The sequence below is a fragment of the Anarhichas minor genome, unplaced genomic scaffold, assembly GCF_050575085.1.
Source record: "Anarhichas minor isolate MPS153535 unplaced genomic scaffold, ASM5057508v1 ptg000030l, whole genome shotgun sequence".
Lineage (NCBI taxonomy): Eukaryota > Metazoa > Chordata > Actinopteri > Perciformes > Anarhichadidae > Anarhichas > Anarhichas minor.
The window spans coordinates 10,892,796-10,913,163 of NW_027466476.1; the positions used below are offsets into that span (position 1 = coordinate 10,892,796).

At 41.2% G+C, this 20,368-nt stretch overlaps 1 protein-coding gene across 1 annotated transcript in view; it reads right to left on the reverse strand.

Moving 5' to 3' along the window:
- The window catches only part of LOC142964216 (protein unc-13 homolog B-like), a 56,699-nt gene that overhangs the window by 22,274 nt on the left and 14,057 nt on the right, over window positions 1-20,368 (reverse strand). The window contains exons 9-16 of the mRNA XM_076104435.1: window positions 12,738-12,806; window positions 11,998-12,087; window positions 10,150-10,290; window positions 9,249-9,499; window positions 8,595-8,680; window positions 5,979-6,105; window positions 5,227-5,323; window positions 1,118-1,261 (exon numbers count right to left, since the gene is read on the reverse strand). Coding sequence (XP_075960550.1) covers window positions 1,118-1,261; window positions 5,227-5,323; window positions 5,979-6,105; window positions 8,595-8,680; window positions 9,249-9,499; window positions 10,150-10,290; window positions 11,998-12,087; window positions 12,738-12,806 — 1,005 coding nt within the window. The remainder of the gene's footprint in view (window positions 1-1,117; window positions 1,262-5,226; window positions 5,324-5,978; window positions 6,106-8,594; window positions 8,681-9,248; window positions 9,500-10,149; window positions 10,291-11,997; window positions 12,088-12,737; window positions 12,807-20,368) is intronic.

A 20,368-nucleotide genomic window follows, 5' to 3' on the forward strand; every position in this document is an offset into this window, starting at 1 on the left:
GTTCAATAACAAAAACACTGCACTGTGAAACCTGAAACTCCTCAGCCCATATCTCAAAGACACAAAAGATTCAAGAGTTGTGTCAGTGAAAGGACTCGATTCAAACCAGTGAGGGTCTCAGCAACGTAGCCTCATACAACCGATGGGATGATGTCTTATGAAAAAGTTACTCCTTATTTTTCATGCGTTTTCCTACGAAAGCCAGCAACACGGGTCAATTTCTGCTTGTTACATGCATACGGTCTTTTCAAAATAAACTTCTGTCTTCACAGGAAACAACTCAGTTAGGTTTAGGCAACAAATCTAGTTTGTCAGGTTTAGGAAAACATCGTCATTTGGGTTAAAATAACTACAGAAGTGGCGTTACTGAAGTACGCTGGTTGCATGACAAATAAAACGACTTCTTGTTTCACACGAGGAACAAACAGCAGATCTCCTGGAGGAAAGATCATTGTTAGCTGGACCCGTCCCGTGAGTGCTTTTACGGTTTTTAGACTCCCTCGTTCATGATTACGTGGAAAACATACAAAAGGATTTTGTGGGATACCTACGAATTACGGCGCATTCTTTTTCGCAGGTGTAGCTACGGATGCTGGATGACACCAGCCTGGTCTCAGTGACTACGTTTACATGCACCCTAATACTATGCACCCACTATTATTTAGGATATGACAATATTCTAAATTTGATATGGGTCATGTCAATAGCACATATCCCGTTTCGATATTCTGAATTAGGTCTTATTCCGAATGAAGCATTTTCCGATTAAGACATGTGGGATTTGCTGATAATATTCGGGTATCAGGAGCAGTCTTTTGACAGCGCATTCGTAATAGAATAATGAAATTTCAACAGTCAGCTCGTGCGTTGTGAACAAATCAACTACCAACAGTTTGCAGAGCAGCATGCCCGAAAGAAAAGCCCACATTTACTGCTGCTACTACTTTTAAACTTGATGAAAGACTTGGATACCAACGTGTTTTATGGATATGTGCAAACCCTTTTGTGTGTTTATAATGCATATGAGTGACCTGACGTCTGGCTGAACTAACCCATGTCCACAGAGCTCTCACAGAGGAAAGAACAGAAACTGAGGTGGTTGAGTTGTGAACCTCACCTTGGCGAAGCGCCGGTTGTAGTGGGCCACCACAGCGGGGTCGGGGCAGTCCAGCTTCTTGATGATCTCGAAGCTCTGGTTGAGCTGAGTGAAGATGTCCACCACCGAGCTGGAGAACAGAGCGTGCTCGGACGTCTGCTGGAACTACAGGTGGAGGCAGGAGAAGACACACTTTAGTCCACCAGTACTACTCTTGTATTTAATCAAACACACACAACTCTTCTGCAGAGAAACGCTTTGTTAGATTTAATGGCTCTGCCTAAAAGCAACTGCCTTAAATTAAATCTGAAGAAAGAAATATGGCATCAAAGGTTCAATAACAAAAACACTGCACTGTGAAACCTGAAACTCTTCAGCCCATATCTCAAAGGCACAAAAGATTCAAGAGTTGTGTCAGTGAAAGCTCTTGATAGCACTCGATTTAAACCAGTGAGGGTCTCAGATGTCACTCATCTGGGCCTCAGCAGCGTAGCCTCATACAGCAGATTGTAATGTGTTACAAAAAAGTTACGTCTCATTTGTCATGCGTTTTCCTACGAAAGCCAGCGACACGTATTCATTTCCGTTTGTTACACGCATACGGTCTTTTCAAAATAGAAAACATAAAACAGCTTAAGTAAGGTTCAGGCAACAAAACTGCTTCATTTGGTTTAACAGCAGCTCTCCGTCTCCACTCTGCTCTTTTCAAGAAGCACTGCTCCTCACAACTACCTCCTGACTGACTCATACGTTCTCTCCGTCCTTACTCCCCTTAATCAAATAATAACTCAAACCCTTCCTATTTCTTCTCCTAGCTACCGTAGCTGCGCTCTGGTGTAATTACTGTAATATCAGGGCACTCTGACCAGTACGATTATTATTATTCATTTGAAATGATTGCTGGTCTGGGAATAAAGGGCTTATATAAGTGTTGCACGAATCATGTGGTCCTTCGGATGAATTCACCAGTTAAATGTTCCTTCTGAGCTTAAGGCTCTAACCTCAATGTAAACGCTGCCCAGAGGCTTTGAGTGGTATATTTCCCAAATGACCGAGTCACGCAGTTGAATCCTGGAGTCTCTCTTCCTCTTAGAAACCTACAGTACATGGATCCATAACTGGTTCTGTCAAAAGGGGGTCCATAAGCACTTCACAGTTCCTCCATAAAACCTGTCTCCAATGGACTCCTCGTAGTCTCCCATACTTTAAAAGAGTTGTGCATCAGGCTACTTCAGAGAGTAAAGGGGGAGAGAATATGTGCACTGAGTAAAATACTATATATATGCTTAAGAGTATTATCTGAAACATCCTTCATGTAAACGTCTTGCCTGCGTTTTTATACCCTGAACAGCCAGATGTTTTGTTACACCAAAACCATCTGAGGAGTCGTCCTTTAAAACAGTTTGTAAGAGCAGGCACTTTAAGAACAATACTTAGCAGGTGTTTGGATGAACCATCTGTCAATTAAAGCGATTCGGAAGAAGAGTGAAAACATCTTTGTCATTGAGGAAAGCCTTCAGTGTCGTTCTGTGTTCTACTGATGCTATTAAAGCATCTAAGCCAGTGCATGTAGTGTACTTCCCTTATTCACATGTCATTATTAGCCTTGATTCTGAATTTGTACAGTGAATAAAAGACACTCGGAGGTATTTGGGTGCTGGGGTAAGAAATAAAGCAAAGTCTGTGAGCTAGCTTAGAGTCTGCTGCTACATTCACATTCCTCTCACTGCCACATTTATCAAACACACCCTTCAGTGTTTGGCTGACAGTGCTTTGCTAACTCTTTTGGTGCCGATGCTGCCGATCTTGTTCTTATATAGTTTTAAAAGCCCCACCTCCACCCCCGAATCCACCTGCAGGCTCTGCGTCTATCGTCCTCTCCCGCTCCAGAGGGAGAGGACGTATTCTACTGAAACCAGAATTACCGCCTCGTGGTTGTTTCCCTCCGCCAACCAGTCAAGTTACAGATTACGTCCATGTCTGTCCAAAAATGTCATCACTTGAATGACCCACACTGAACGAGGGCCAACGCAGAGAGCTAAATAACGTCATCATGCGCGCACACATTACTGGTAGATTACATTACAAAGGGATTGACGCATTACTACTGTTTACCTCATGACCGACGTGAGTAAACGATTGCTGCCGTTATAACTTTAGCAGTAAAATCCTTTCTCATAATATCATAAATGGCTGTGCAGTGATTTGGCGTCTGATAAGCCTTCACAAAGCCATGTGAGCGAGACTGAAGGGAGTGTAACCATCTGTACGGGCCAAGAAGAAGATAAACCACACAGGCATCCATCCTCCTACACTCCTCCATCTTAAGATAAAGAAAACCGTGTGTCATGAAGTTTGTCCATCAGTACAGCAATGCTTATCTGAAAGCTTGTGAAAAGCCCAATAAAAACATTTTAAGGGCATGAAAATTACACTTTTAACGGTCAAGACTCAAGAAACTTCCAGAGCGACAACAGAGTTCCTTGAAGATAAAGTGCCGGTCCGGGACCAACAGGAGGTCGAGAGACAACACTCGTCCATCATTGTGTTAGTGTGAGAGAGGGCTGCCAAAGGTCACAGAGACGAGGCCGTCTCTCATCGTTTGGATTCGTTGTGGATTCCAGTGTTGTACAAAGCTTTCCTTTTCACTGCAGAGTTTCTCTACTGCTGTCGGACTTCCTTTCAATCAAAAACTTTGAAAAATAGAATTTCAGAATGACAAATAGTCAGGAAGCAGCTGGTATAATGTGCGAAATACGGTTCTGCTGTACAAGAAAGTAGGTTTTATGTTAGGACGACATTTTAACATTAATCAGAAGCAGTTATGTTTCTTCAATGTGACTGCTGATTAGGATTCTATTTAAACATATGTTTACATTTGTTAAATCTCCTCGTTGTGAGCACTGAGTCGCAGCACTAGAGTGCAAATAGAAAGGAAGCAAATGTGAATTTATTACATTTAGTCATAATCACGACTATAATGTCTCATCTCCGCTCACTGAGTAGCCTGCAAATTGTTTCTTTTATTGCAATTAAATTCTGGTGTCTGGTGAGGTAATTAATCTGTCCACAGGAAACAGGAAATTGAAACTTCGGAGTGGGAATCGACATTTTCTTCCAACGGGGAGACTTTTGATGCTTCAGAGGAAATAAATCATTGGTCAAATAGGTAAAGAACAGCGTTCTTTATACTGTTACTGACGTCCTGTTGAAGTGCACAAGACTCAAAGTGCCATTTCAGACCACCTCATTGAGAATACAACATCTGTGTGCTTCCTTTAACACACAAGGACACATGCTGTACACACGGCTTCACTGTGAGGGGGTAATTATATATCGTCCTATATCAGTCAAATCTGAGCACAAAGACTTGGTGAACATGTTTTTATATTCAGTAGGACTTACACTTTCAGAGGATAATATCTGACACCATCGCTGATGTCCACGACAAATGAACGTCCATAAATCTGCTAGGAAATCATAGAAAAATACATGCTCCATATAACATCAGAACTTACCTGAGAATCATCAAGTTTTTAAGTTTCCTTTAGTATCAAAGTAATCCACTGATAATGGGAACAGCCAATAGATAATTCGGCACACTTTGAGTGGTGGAAATCTGCTCCTTTTGTCTCCTTTTTAAAAAATATTCCTAACTAATAACATTTATCAGTCTAAATTCTTAACATTTTATCTTCCTTCTTGACAACCATTAAAATCTCTGCCGTACAGCAACATTTTATCTGTAGGTTGAAAACTTGGGGCATTGATGAAATTGGCTTTTTACATTTGTTGTTTTAGATGTTCTTTTGACTCCCTAACCACATCTGGTTGATCTGTGTTGTTTGCTGGCACGCAAGTAAACACAAGAAACTGACAGCTGTGATTTGATCCGGATCAGAGCTGCAGGAGGAAAACAGTTCATCTCACTGACACCAACTAAGTTGTTAGACGACAGTCTAGGCTGCAAATTGCTTCTTAAAAAAACAAAACCTAATTTTGAATTCATGTTTTTAGATTAAAAAAGATAAAAACATATCTGAGCCTTAAATAATGAAGGATGGATGCCGAGCTGAAGACTTTCTGCTCACAGATGAATCTTTCTTCACATTGGGCTTTCTTTGACTCACCCCTTCTCTCTTGTCTCTCTCCAGCGCTCCGTGCATGAACTCCATCGACACCTCCTCGTTCTCAGCCAGCCAGGCCAGAACAAACAGGAGGAACCACCTGGAACAACAACAGAACTCCTCTTTGACCAACCATGAAGTTGGTGCACGAAACGGGAGGAAAACTACTGGATGTGACTCTTTAGTCTTTTGCTTTGACAAAGAACAAACTAAATGCTTTGTTGTTTAATTCTAAAGCTTTTAATCCCTTTTTCATTAAATTCCTTCAATCAATTCTCCAGTTCTGATGTGTCTTATCTGTCTTATCTGTTTTATCTGTTTGCTTGTTGTATTTCATCTTATTGAATTTGTGAAATGTCTTCTTTTTACTTGACCGCTTATGCTTGTCTCATTGTTACGATTGTTTTAAACCATGTAAAGCACCTTGTCACTTTGCTTTATAAGTTGCTGTATCAATAAAATGTGTTATAATTATTAACATTACTCTGTCATCCATATTTCTCGAGTCCAAACCAAGTGAGGAGAGTTTTGAGTGTGTGGATGTGTCTGTATTATTGTGTATTTAAAAAGAGGTTAAATCTCGATAAAGAGGCAGAAATGATGAATCAAGATGAGCTCACTTTCATCTGAAGGAGACAGAGAAAGAGTGAGACACTGAGTGACAAAAAGAGCGTGTGTGTGTGTGTGTGTGTGTGTGTGTGTGTGTGTGTGTGTGTGTGTGTGTGTGTGTGTGTGTGCGTGCGTGTGTTTCTTACGCAGGGTACTCGGGCACAGTGTCTGTGAAGGCGGGCAGGTCCTTAACATACTCGTTGTAAAGCCACTTGACCTTGAAGTGCAGGTTCATGTAGTCGGCAGTCTTACAGAGTTTATGCTTCTCATGTTCTGTAAACACAACACACACAGAAACACAGCACAATAAACACCAGATGTATCTCTTGAGGGGCTGCATGGCGGTGTGGTGGCTAACACCGTCGCCTCACAGCAAGATGGACCGGGGAGTCAATTCAATTCAATATATTTTGTATAGCCCAAAATCACAAATGACACATTTGCCTCAGAGGGCTTTACGATCTGTACCCATGCGACATCCTCTGTCCCGGGACCCTCACATCGGAACAGGATAAACTCCCCCAAAAAACCCTTTAACGGGGAGAAACGAGGGAGAGACCTGTGAGAGAGCAACAGAGGAGGGATCCCTCTACCAGGATGGACAGACGTGTGATAGAGGTCATGTGTACAGAATGAACAACATTACAGTTACAACTCATTCAATGCATATGTCAGAAATTATTCATATAATGAGAGTAGTGAGCAGAATACTGACGATACAATGACGACTACTACCAATAACAGCAGAAGTGGATATAGTAGAATAACAATGATAACAAAAGCAGTAATAGATCGATTCCCCGTGTCAGCGTGGGTTCTCTCCGGGTTCCTCTCACAGGCCAAAGACATGCAGCTTGGATTAATTGATTATTCTAAATTGCCCGGGGGTGTGGAATCTAGCATTGTGATGCAGCAAACTGCATAACATGTAGTGTGCACAGTCATGGCTGCATACTCAAGGACCTCTGGTGGTTGTGGTTCCGGTACAAACAGAGACACAGCGAGGCGGAAAACTGTTTGCTCACTTTTATTGTTTTGGACGGCTAACAGCTAACAGCTAACAGCTAACAGAACCAAATCAAATTAAGTTATTATAGGTTTTACAGTAATAATGATTAGGTTATTAAAGAAATACTATTGTGAATGGCTTACATTCTGCTCTTTGATGCCACTCCTGGTGCTCTTGAAAATGTAAATTTAAGTGGTTTAAGTGGTTTTACCAGAGCCTCCGTTTCACTACTGCTCAAGTTCTTCTTCTTTCTCTTGCAGCCTTTTCTGGTGGCATCTCTCCAATGCTTGGGCACGTGAAAGAGTATTTGCACACGGCACTACACACCTGCCCTAAAATAGTGTTTAAGGGGTGTTACCTTTGCTAATAATAAACACACGTCTCCCATTCATGATCAAGTGGGATTCATCAGTCAGCACATCTGGTAAGAGCATGTCTGGATGGTTTCAAATGTTTGGTGCATCTGGAGTCGACAGCTCTTATTTTTTTTATCTCAAGAGAAAATATAAGAGACATTTAAGGGAGTGTTGCTGCATGAGGCCTTTGTGTTGCTGTAAAACAAATACGTCCGTCACCTCCTCCTGTTGTCAATATAAAACATGGTCCATGGTGCAAATAAGGTTGGAAATCTCTGCTATGGATGACTAATCAAAAATACACACGCACACACACACACACACACACACACACACACACACACACACACACACACACACACACACACACACACACACACACACACACACACACACACACACACACACACACACACACACACACACACACACACACACACACACACACACACACACACACACACACACACACACACACACACACACACACACACACATCTTACCGGCGTCGAAATCAACTTTGCGGATGCGAAATGTGGCGGGAGCTGAGATGGCAACAGAATGAGAAAACAAACCAATGAGAGATCAGAGAGGACAGAGAGGCGGGTTTGAAAGCGACAGAAATGAGAATGGAAAGGAATAATGTTTAACACTAGGGGAGTTGGAAGGTCGACCAAATAGAAAAAAAGCCTATAAATGAGTCTCCTGAGGGACTTTTCAGATTTGACTCGGCTATAAAACTCAGTTTTCACAGGCCTCCGTGTGCCAGACAGCATTTCAGGGTTCTATAGTTTCTACAAGTCTAATATGAGACACAGTCAAGAGCCAGAATATCGAGTAGCTAAGCAGGTTTCAAATGAGACAGAGGGACTCTTGAAACAGTGTAATGTGGAGCGCCACAGGGGGAATCAATCATGTTATAGATTGTTTCTCAGTGTTAGAGACGGTATGTTTAGCAACAGTTTGAGAACGACCCACACACTATACCATTTATTTTTTACAGCATTTTAAAGTTTCCGATGACCTACAGGAGAGTCTGAATTCAATTAACACCCGCGGCCAAAGACATTTAATTAAAATGCTCTTTTTTTTGGGACCCCATAATAATTTCCAGGTAGATTATCAGACGACGTTGGACTCAAGCTTTGAGACTTCTGACTGTATCTTCTCATCGGCTACGTTGTGTTTGTCTAAAACCTCACCGTTGTTCCAGCGGTGGTGCTCGACTTTATACAAAACTGGAAGAGACGAAAGGCAAAGAGAAGGAAGAGAGTCGATGGAGAGAAGAAAGTGATGTATGAATGTAGAGGGGAAACAAATGGCGGCAAGTTGTTACCCTTTATCTCTCTCTTACACACACACACACACACACTGTGTACAGACACACACAGTCTTACCTTCCAGAGCGTACTTCATGTCCTGAGCGAACAGCCTCCACATGACCTCCGTGCTGACTTTACCCACATCCAGTTCCTGAGGAAACCTGAAGTTCAGACAAACAGAGAAACTTTTAGTTGATCTGCTAGTAAGATAAACAACAAACTTATATTAATAATTTGTGAGGCAACATTTTATCAGCCTACTGTGTTTACAGTCCTTAAAGTAAAACAACTTGCAGCAACAATAAAAAAAACGTGCTGCTAGAAATCTGTTCCTGATAGAACATCTAAATAACATTAGTTTAAAAAACACCAAAGAAATCAAACATTTTAGACTAAATTTTGAACTAAAATCATACAAAAATAAACTGCAGTCTCTGCATTCATACTTTTATTTTGTAAGCTTAAATTACTATTTTAAACCTGAACGTAACTGAAACTTTTTACTCATTTCAACCGATAATTAATTATAGTATTAATTATATCCAGATATACTGAAGAATTTGATAATTTTCTCAACTAGCGGCTGTGAGTTGCAGTAAATTCAACATCTTACAAGCAATATTTCAAAACAATGCAATGGCTGCATCATTGCCCTAACTTTCCCAATATGTCACAATGCAAATGAAGGCACAAAATACCAAACAAAAGATACTGAAAGTCAGCACTGACTGGTTGATGATGGGTGTGTAGGAGTTCTTGTCCTCCTCGATGATGGAGACGATGAGCGTGATGAGTTTCGGCCAAAAGTCCAGATTCTGGATGCTCGGGCCCTGCTCCTCCTGCTGGTTCTCCTCTTTCTTCTCCTCCTCCTCTTCCTCTTCCTCCTCCTCTTCCTCGTCTTCATCTCCATCGTCTTCCACCTCCTCACCTTCCGCCTTTTCCTTCTTCTTCTTCTTCTTCTTTTTCTTCTCCGGCTCAGGCTGTGAGAGGGAAAGAGACGGAAGATGAAATGTTTAATTTCTTTACTCCGATGAGAAGTTGAATGTCCAGCAGTTGCAGAAAGAAACATGCTTTTATGAAGCAAGAGGCAGAACAGAACAGAAGAAAAACTAATTTTAGTGCTCAAAAGTTGTAATTTCAATAAATGATCTGCACTGAATAATTTACAACAATATTATTCCTCCGCGATATTGATTTGTTATAAAAGATTGCAGCTCCATGTTCTCCAAGTTCTGCACAATCCATAACGCTGAAAAAGGAGACTTTCCTTGATTACCATGCAAAGTATTGCTAATTTATACAAAACACAGGCTGGTTTAATGAGTTTAGACTTATTAAGACATGAATCTCTCCGGGCACGGTCCAAAATACAAAGTCTTCTAGAGATACTGCTTCGGCTGATGGAGAATCAGTTATCAGTGCAATCATCATGTGCTGCATGAACCGAGATCAATATGAGCAAAAGTGAAGGTGAGGCAAAAAAAAGTTGTTTTTACTCGATTTCCATACTTTTAAATGGAGGAAATCCAGGATCATTAAGCGTTCTCTCTCAAAGAACATCAAAACACGGTGAGAAAGGCCCCTTTCCTCCAGAGCATCCTCTGCAACATGTCGATGCTCAGCGACTCACCGGTTGGACGGCGGGCTGGAACTGGCGGTTGAAGAGCTCCATACAGTTGTTGAAGATGTACTCGTAGGTGGAGTTCAGGCAGGCCTTGACGCAGTCCCGCACCACGTTGGCGGCCCTGGGAGGACTCTGCAGCTCCAAGACCTGCACGAGGCCGGACGAGTCAGACACACATAGACAACCATGCATTGGTAAGCTATATAGTAGGTAAATATAGAGATATTATCAAATCATGTACAAACACATCAATGAAATGAAATAAGTCAAAAATAATTGGACAACTGAGGCCGAAAGTGAGATTGAAAGCCTTTTTTTGCTTCAATTCAAACTGGAATAGAAAACAAATATTCACTCGTGAATACATGAAAACATGTCGGTTCATTTGGTCCGAACCACGGAATATAAATGATATATTGTTGCATTATTTTGATCTGGTTCCTGTTTGCACTGACATGTTTTTAACCAACGAACCAAATGGAGTAAACATGTCGTTATACAGACAGGTCATCCTGCATCATCAGGACCAACGAGGGGCTTTAATGCTTCTGTTTATATATATATATATGTTCTTTGATTAATATGTGATTATAAGCATCATTAGTATTATTAGCCTACAAATTGACCGCATGTTATGAAGGATGACTAACAGGTAGAGACAGGAGTGTCCAAAAGCCCCTTTGTGCTCTCAGGTGACTGGTGCACACAAACACATGAATGAGGCGTCTTATTACTGTGGAATCACTATCGCACACTTTTTAATGGACTTAATGAACTGGCAAAGTTTATGGAGTCGATAACAAGCAGAGCAGTTTTAACAGCGTTGAACCTATTAGTCAGGGAAAATGCCCGCGCTGACGTGCTTATATACATAGCTTTATAAAGATCGATCATAAGATCGCTTCCTGAACAGATTTCACGATCAGCAGATGGATTTAGAAGTATTTTAGCTTTTGAAATCATGCTAAAATCCCACATCTGCTTTCATAAAATCCCGTGGTTGGTTAGTTTGCTTTCACACTAGAAACAACACTTTAGTCTGCTTTGGAGCGGTTCTCGGCCTGGTTGTAATGGCAGCTTTCACACCGGCTGAAACAAACCGTACTAACTGAGTGGATTGTTACCGAACCAATCGGGTGAGGTGTGAAAGCACACGGATACACGACCTTTCCTCCGTCCTCCACTCTGGAATCAATCTTCCCATAACAGACCTGAAGTCGACAGCACCCGCTGACTCTGAGAGACATTAGTCAGAGGCTGCAATCAATCCTGCAACACTGCAGCTCAACTCTCTGAGTGTGTGTGTGTGTGTGTGTCTCCTCTTGTGTTTCTACTGCTATTAGAGTCCTCACAAGAACCAAAAATACTGCCAATTTTGGGCATTTTGAAGTAGCGAATCATTTTCAGTGGTGTGGAGAGTACAATTAAAACGTATTAATACAAAGAAATACACACAGAAACCAGACAACAACAGAACACAGTTAGAAACAGTTACGTCCAAGAGCCGAGCTGTTTGTAATCATGGCTTTAAATTTTGTTGAGTCTTGTGTTGTAAAAAAGCAGTTTGCCCAAATTCAGCGTGTGCACACCGAACTTCAGTTGAAGAGTCAAATAAAGACCAATTTAATAAGGAAGTGTACGATGGCAAGTTGGCATTAAACCAATGCCAGTCACGTCTTTCTGTTAGAGATGTCCACCCAACCTTTTTCATACAAGATGCAAGAATTAGTAGAATAACTCTCACCGGTAATAAAAACAGGTTTTAAAATATCAGTCAAGCAGTGTCGTGTCGTGTCGTGTCGTGTGTATCTGAGTTCATGAGTTGGTGATTTTGAGCTGATTTGTTGTTTCTACCTTCATCCTGAAGAAGGTGATGCTGGTGAGAAGATCCACCGTTGACTTGAGGTCATGGAGGCGAGGCTTGCTGCTGGCCGGGAAGTTGTTCTGTCGACACACACGCACACACACACACACACACACACACACACACACACACACACACACACACACACACACACACACACACACACACACACACACACACACACACACACAAACACACTTGTTAAACGAGTCTATTAAGCATTTGTTTCCTTAATGGACTGAAGCCTTTTTTTCCTATAATTTATTTCCTTATTCAATCATGGTCGTCGTTTGCCTTTTTAATTGTTCATCATATCGTCAGCCTTTAATTTACTGCATAACCGATTACAAGCAAACAGTCGTTTGAATGAATGCAAAAAGCCAGCGACCCGTCATCCTGACACAAACTATATGAAAACCCTGCTGTGACCCCCAGACTAAACTAAAGAGACTAACAAACAAACAACATCTGAGCAGCTGAGAACAAAGTATTTTTAACATCAAGAGCATATCTGAGGAAATAAAGAAGCCAGATGACAGCGGGAGGTGGTAACCTAATTGTTGCAGACAGTTTGGGGCCGATGACAAGTTAATAGTTTATGTTGACTTGTCGCATTCAGATCTAGACCTACACACCACGTCGTCTTAATGTAAATGAACGTCACTGGGACGGACTGAAGCTATAGCTCTGCGTGTGGTGAAGAAAAGAACAAAAGCAGCTGAAGACTCACTCTGTACATGGAGAGGTCGATACGCAGGGAGTTGTGCAGCTGATCCAGCAGCTTCACAAAACGATCTCTCTGTTGGAAAAAGGAAAACAAAGAGCAGAGAACTTGACATGAGCAATTTGCAGCCAGTGTGTGTGTTTAAATGTGTTTGAGTGTCTGCCTCTGTGTGAATATGTGTGTAGTCTGGCACCATGGAGAGGAACAGAGGGACTGAAATACTGCATGTTTTGTCTGAGAAATATATCAAAACAGAGACACATTTAAGCTACATGAGTATATTTAAGTTTGGAAAAGCAGTTTCGCACTTTACGACACTTGTCGGTGATGAAAAGCTTCTTTTTGTGTTGAGGGAGCACAGAAACCGATCCAAAACCAGTGCTTTGAAAATAATAAGTGTGGACACAGCAAAGTTTACTGAATTTTCTATCTGTGTTTTGACCATAATTTGACAGCTTGTATGGTAATATTGTTTTAAACTATTTTCAAAACCACAAAATGTTGACAAAAGCCGCTCAAATTGAATCTACTGATGCTATTTTTTCAAACTTAATCAAAAGTAGCCCAGTTGAGCAGAATCGAATCCTTTCTGGCATCACTGGTTTCACACTAATCTACCAAGACACAGAGCAATGCGCCAACGAAGCCAGTGACGAGGACGACCGCTAGCAAGCAAACATGAATGTTAACGATGCACCAATAAAATCATCTAAATTCTAAAACATCTGATTTGCAATTGTTTTATGAAATGTACTTGATACTTTTCACACTTCTTCGTATCACTTTCATATAACAGATGCTTTTGTTTGGTGACTTGCACACTCACATTGCTCGGGAGCAATTTGGGGATCGGTGTCTCGCTTAAAAAACGTGGAGACACATGGACAGGAGGAGCCGGGCACCGATCCGCCCTGTGATCAACGGCCAACCACCTTCATCTGCTGAGCTGCAGCCAGTAGCGGTATCCCCATTGCTTGTTTTGTGATTTTATCCACCACTATCCTTTATATGTTTTGGCAACACCGAAATTGAGCGCGAGAGAGAGAGAGAGAGAGAGAAAGCACTCTGGCGTGGGGGGAGTCACGACATGGCTAACAAACAAAAGAGATAAAATGAGTTTTGTCTCAAAGAGAGAACGAGGAGGAGGAAGAAAGAGAAGCAGGGTTTCCAGCCTCACTGGAAACTGGCAGAACACATTTATCTAAAAGGTAACAGTAACAACACTGGTGATTCCCACATTGGTGCTGTGAAAGTAAAGTTAGTCAAATATCTGAGTTTTCTTTTTCTTTTTTACCATTCTCACCAGATTCTACAGGGTCTAATGTGTCTCAATTTAGAAACAGCTGTGTGGAAGCCCGCAAAGTCTTCTCATGTCTGAAGTATCCAAAGTAGGTAAAACAGCAAGGTACTCGGTATGCAAGTTATCCTAAGTCCTACATACGTACATCTGTACTTATGACGGGATGTTTTCTTCTGGTCAGAAGGTCTTTTTGGTGACAACCAATGAAAATGAATTGTACATGTTGTCTAAAAAACCTGTAAAGGTCAGGTTGTCTAATGAAAATGTTAGACAAGACAACTCTGTGTGAATGTCTGTCTCCTATCATTATTGATCAATAATAATCTCCAAAGCCATCAATCCAATTCAATGTATTTGGATAGCCCAAAACCAGGAATCAGCCTCAGAGGGCGTTACGATCTGTACATCTTCTGTCCCAGGACCCCTTACATCGGGAAAAGAAAAACCCTCCCCCCCTAAAAAACCTTCAACAGGAACAAAAACAAAAGAAACCTACAGAATGACCATGAAAGCAGTCATAGTGAAATATATTTGACTGATAATAGTAATAGCAGTGGGTGTCAGGGTGCTTTTATTTTGTGTTTGCTTTTAGTGTTTTTGACAGAATTTTCGCGACAGCGTGATTTGAGTACATAACTGCTGAAAACTTTCGTTGGAAATCTGTCATACCTCAATCCTCTCCTTTGTAAAAGTAGACAGTCGTGTCTGCAATGCATAGCAATTAGTTTGTGCATCGTTAGTATATTGGAAGGGTTTCCCCTTTGTCTTTAATCTTTGGAAGAAAGTCTGAAAAATGGCCAACATCACCTGGCATAAACAACCAATGAACACGATTGCCAAACTCTTGAAAGGACTCTTTTAACTCTCGTTTTGTTTGTGTCTATCCGTGTGTCCCGTGGCGGCAGGAGCAAAGCGAACAGAGAAAGCAGAGAGCGTTATAGCTCCTTGTTAAAAAAACAAGGAGTTGAGTTTGGTTTTATATGAGAGAAAAGGAAGCAGAGGGAGGGAGAAATCCCCCAACACTAACTTCCCCAGTTCATGCCAAAGCACGTCTCTAAATTTGAAGGATAAGGCTGGTAATAGTCCACGTTCTTTATTGTCAATAAACGCTCTGAATAATGTATGATTTAGAGCTCCATTGTTGTCCAAAAACTACAGGTCGGTATCAAAGGTCAGTATCGGTCCTGACACCAATCCACCGGATCAGATTGGTGAACCCTTACTTTCTTACACCTCCAGCAGAGAACCGATTGGCTTGGGGCTGAATGCCAGAAATCACAGTGAGGTTCAGTCTTTTCATGGGGTTTGTTGACAACAAGAAAATATATATAATATAAAATATATAACACCGACAGCCATAACATTAGAACTTCACTATCAAAGAGCCCTTTGAAGAGGTGTGAGACGGACAAAATGTCCTCAATTTCTAAAAACTCTCTCTTAACGTTTGAAATCCAGGAACACACACACACACACACACACACACACACACACACACACACACACACACACACACACACACACACACACACACACACACACACACACACACACACACACACACACACACACACACACACACACACACACACACACACACACACTTTCCTTGTTACCTGGTTACTCCCTTCAGGTCTACTGCAGTGACTCCCTGAACGTCCCTGTCCTCTGCTGCTGTGACACATTTTATGTGATCATAAAATATTTTGCACATGTTTCAATACATCGGATGTGTGATGAATGTCCTGTTTCAAGTGGGAATAATGAACAAGCCCAGAGGCTTCAACTCACAATCAAGTAAAGTGGCCTGAAGGAGAAAAACAGATAATATAACAGATAATCATTTGGAGCTGAACTTTTTTGCATAAAAGTCTGAAACCGGGTTCATTATTCTGAGAGACTCAGTTTTCATCACCATTAAATGAACCTTCAGGAACTTTTGTTTTTGTATTTTTGAGGTTTTCAATTCACCAAAAGCTATTATTGGTGAGCTCAATTTGAAATAAGTACTATTTTATTGTTGGTTGTTGTAGTCTATTATTCTTGTTCTTTAAGGCCTTTCTGGCCCCTTTCTCCTGACCAATAGGCAGCCCCTCTACCTTCAATCATCTAAACCCTGAGACATTACTTAATATGTCAGTGATGCTCAGACATCATGTCTTTTGTGATCTCCGTGACCTTGTAGCACAGTAAATCCAACCTGATCACGTATTTTCCCTCTATCTGCTGGTGTAAGAACCAGAGCTTCTCAGTCGTCCTTGTGGAGCAGGTGCAGAAATCACCACGAGCGAATGAAGGCCAAACTTAAACAAGTGAAGGCCGACAACATTGAATTATCTTGGGAGGAAACAGCATGTGTTGCTCTGTTCCTGGAGGAACTGTTGCTCAAAGTGGGAACAAACACTCGTACAACTGTGCTCGTGCACTCATTACGCGTCACCGGAGTCTTCCTCAAGCTGCTAGCTTGACTAGCTAGCTGTGAGTATTAAGTGCTAACAATAGTCAGATTTGTTGTTTACGTTTAATATGATCGTGTTGGGGGAGTGGCTTTGGAGGGAGGCTCAAAGGGAGGGGCCGTCAGTGTTGCCGACTTAACGACTGTCACGCTACATTTAGCAGCTTTTGGAGCTGAGCTGCTCGCCACTTTCATTGGAAAAGACAAGAGTGAGGTTTTTTGTTAAGAACTGTGCATTTTGATATTTGTTACACGGAAAATAGAGAAACAGTTGCACGCCTCTTATTTAAGGTTAGTTAGAAGTAGTTGATGATTTCAGGAGGAAACAGAGACCCACTAAAATCTCAATGGCAGATTTTCATTCAAGCCAAAGTAAATATCAATGTATTATTGCAATTACTGCCATTGTATTGTATTGGCTGTGGAAATATTTCACATGTTTGCATGTTCAGCTGGCCTACTGTGCACCGACTAAAGGACTCTCTAGAATACACCAGCAATTCATTTGTAGTAATTTAAATGTACCACTTGTTGCCCTGTGATAAATAGTAACACACAATCATTTTCAAATTACAATTACACATCACTTCCTCTCCTGGAGATATGACACTATGGGACCCGTAAAATAAAAGGTCATATTGGGCAACATACAAACCACAGAAGAAGGCAGGTAGTTTTGGTATTAAAGCACATTTCTTGCACAAATCAGCACGTGGCATCTCTGCATTTAATTCCACGTGCTTTAGACTGCAGGCAGCAACAAATGTGAACTCTCTAAATTCTTTATAGCACAATTGCACCGAGCTGCTCGGTCACTATTGACACGGAACGCTACTGTGCCTCTTCTCCCACTCTGAGGTGCAATCACATTCAAGTCACGAAGGTACAAAATGGGCAGAGACCAGAATGAAAACCAGGCACCTCCGATCAAAGTGTCACTTCAAAAGAGCAAATCTGGGTTTTGGTATTATGGCACAAAATCATGGATAGAACATTTTACGTGAACCTAAATGACCTTGAACACTTTAATCCACAACGCGCTCTGCTGCAAAACCTCCAGTACAATTCCAGTCATTCACTTTTCAAAGAGCAGGCATTGCTAATTTAAAGCATTTAGGGAAATATTAGTCAGAATGCATTTGTTGCTGCTCAGATTTTTTGAAGATATATTGCTGAAGCTTGACTAGACCAGTTCTGCCTGTAGCCAACAACTAGGGAGCTCTCAGGTGTGAAGGTCCATAACGGCTAAAGGGGCATCGCTGTAAAAGAATCACGGAAGTTATTCCCAGAAAACAAACAAAAACAAATAAACAAAAAGATTCCAGTGAGTAATGTTTGTTCCCACCGGCAAAACAAATACTGTTGCATCAACAGCTTCCTAACCCTCCAAAGAATGAGGGGAAGTTTGAGACGGCTGGTATGTCCTTAAGTTACCACACACACACACACACACACACACACACACACACTCACACACCTGAGCAACATCACAGACAACGTCGGTAAAACTGTCAGCTGATGACTTGATCTCAGCGATGATTTACGAAGAGCAGACGAGAGGAGGAGCGGATCGATACGACGCCATCTTTCTCACACGGACGCAGGGAGTGAGAGGACGGACACAGACGGAGGGAGGGAGGGAGGGAAGTTTTGCTAATTAGTTGTCACCTTGTTGCCGTGGCAATGAGTATATTGAAATTGACTTATTATTAAAAAACGACACCAAAAAAAAGCAATAAAGAACCAGAAAAAGTGAAGGAGGGAACACGTGTGTGTTTCTGTCTGGGAGGAAGCAGCACCAAAGAGGGTGGAAGAAACAGTAAAAAACATATAATAAATAAAAAAAGCTGCAGTAAATAAACGGAGACAGACAGACTGAGGCCGAGCAGATGGTAAAAAAACAACAAATAACACCACCGTGTGTTGATGCTGACTGACACCAATAATAACACATTTAAAGAAAATTACTTGTAATTGCTACAAAACACCATTTGCTGAAAGAATCAACACTAATATCAGTATAAAACAAACATTTTTAGATTTGTGAACAACAAACCAAATATAGTGAATGGCATAAAAAATGAATTACTCCCATAGAAAACCTCTAAACAGTTACTGATTACAGTAAATACATATAGACGGACCGATATCAGATTAATGCCAATGATTTCAAAGAGAATCGTACTCAGTATGATTTCAAAACAACAGTAAACTGACAAACATAATACGATGATTTGATTCAGCTCATATTCTATATTTATAGAAATGGCTCAACGATAAGATTTCCATTTTGCCACGTCAGGTAAATTATTAAATTATAATTATAATTCCCTTGTTAATGAAAGGTGCTACACAAAAATACATTTGCCTGCCTATTTGCCAGTAATACCTTAATGGATGTTTTAGAGCTCACAGGTTAAGTAATGAATTAAAATATGGTCGTTTTAGGATAATTAGTTCTTACGGGGAGACAAAACATTACTCAACTGTCGCTTAGTCATTAATTAGTGCTGGTCCTCTATGCTAGAGTGTATTACATGTCATGCATTAATTCATACATCAATTCAAGCTGAGTCATGCATTCATTACTGTCAAGTCATTACACTGTTACTGTTCTCTAAGATCAAAGAGGGATGGAGAACACAGCTTAATGAAACCAGTGAATTACCCAGATACGTAGAAAACAACTGAATCCATCTGAATGTAATGAGACACAGTTGTAGTTGAGAGCAAGTCCGCCTGCATCTCCTGATCCATTAAAGAAAGTGAGCTCTGCCTGCAGTCGCTCGTATATCACCAGAGTCTGAGTGCAACCGGTAGGAACACTGTAGTGGGCACTGCTGGCAAGGATCCCAAGAGTCATTAAGCTCGGCCTCTAACTGTCATTGTCCCCGCCGTCTACGTTTCCGAAATTTGGACCACTGCAAAGCACAGAGCCGTTAAAAAAGGTCCCGCAGTAATAAGACGTTAGCTTTTAATCAGGGAGATTATTAGCAGCATAAACGAACAACGTGCTCGCTCTGCTCAGATCGTTCCTCATGGATGTTTATGTGAGACAGGTCCTTTAAAATGCTTTAAAGGGTTAGTTCGGGGTCTTTAGAAGTGGGGATGAGGTTCTTATCCATAGTCAGGGTATTACCTTCAGCAGGTGGTGGTCAATACGCCCCCGGTTTGGAAAAACAGACAGGAGTACCAGCATCAGCATGGAAGCAAAGCAATGTACTGCTGAGGACGGGAGCAGCTGCAACATGCGTTTAAAGACACCTAAAACAATCACTGCAAGGTAAAGCAGGGAAAATATTCTAAATATAGCGTACACTAAAATACGTCAACAGCAGTACATTACTTTGCTCCCATGCTGGTACTCCTGTCTGCTTCTCTAAACTCCATCTACTGTAGTAATACTCTGACTATGGAGAAGTACCTCATACAACCACACTTCACAACATCCAAACTATACCTTTAAATACTACAGTTACAATCCACGTCACCTTCTGAAGACTTTGTGACGCCTACTTTATGTCAAAATGTATATTATAGGCAAATTTCTGTCTTTTTTTAAGCCTGAAATCCAATCCTGTTTTAAAGTGGAGTTCAGTCCTGTAAGATCTCCGTCGGGGCTTGCAGAGAAAAGCAGTTTTTTAAAATCAGTCGCAGACTAAAAGCTATTTGTTTAATCTCACATAATCATATCAAGAAGAGAGCCTTTTGTTTGGGTAAAAGCAGCTTGAAGGTAAATGTTGAATTCATTAGTAAGATGAATCTCAACATGCCCTCTGTATTCTAACGTCGTTATGCATCTGCGATGCTCCGGTCAAATAATGCAGCTCCTCCCAAGGCAATCACAACGTCACCGTCACTGTTCCGACCTGTAATTGTGGT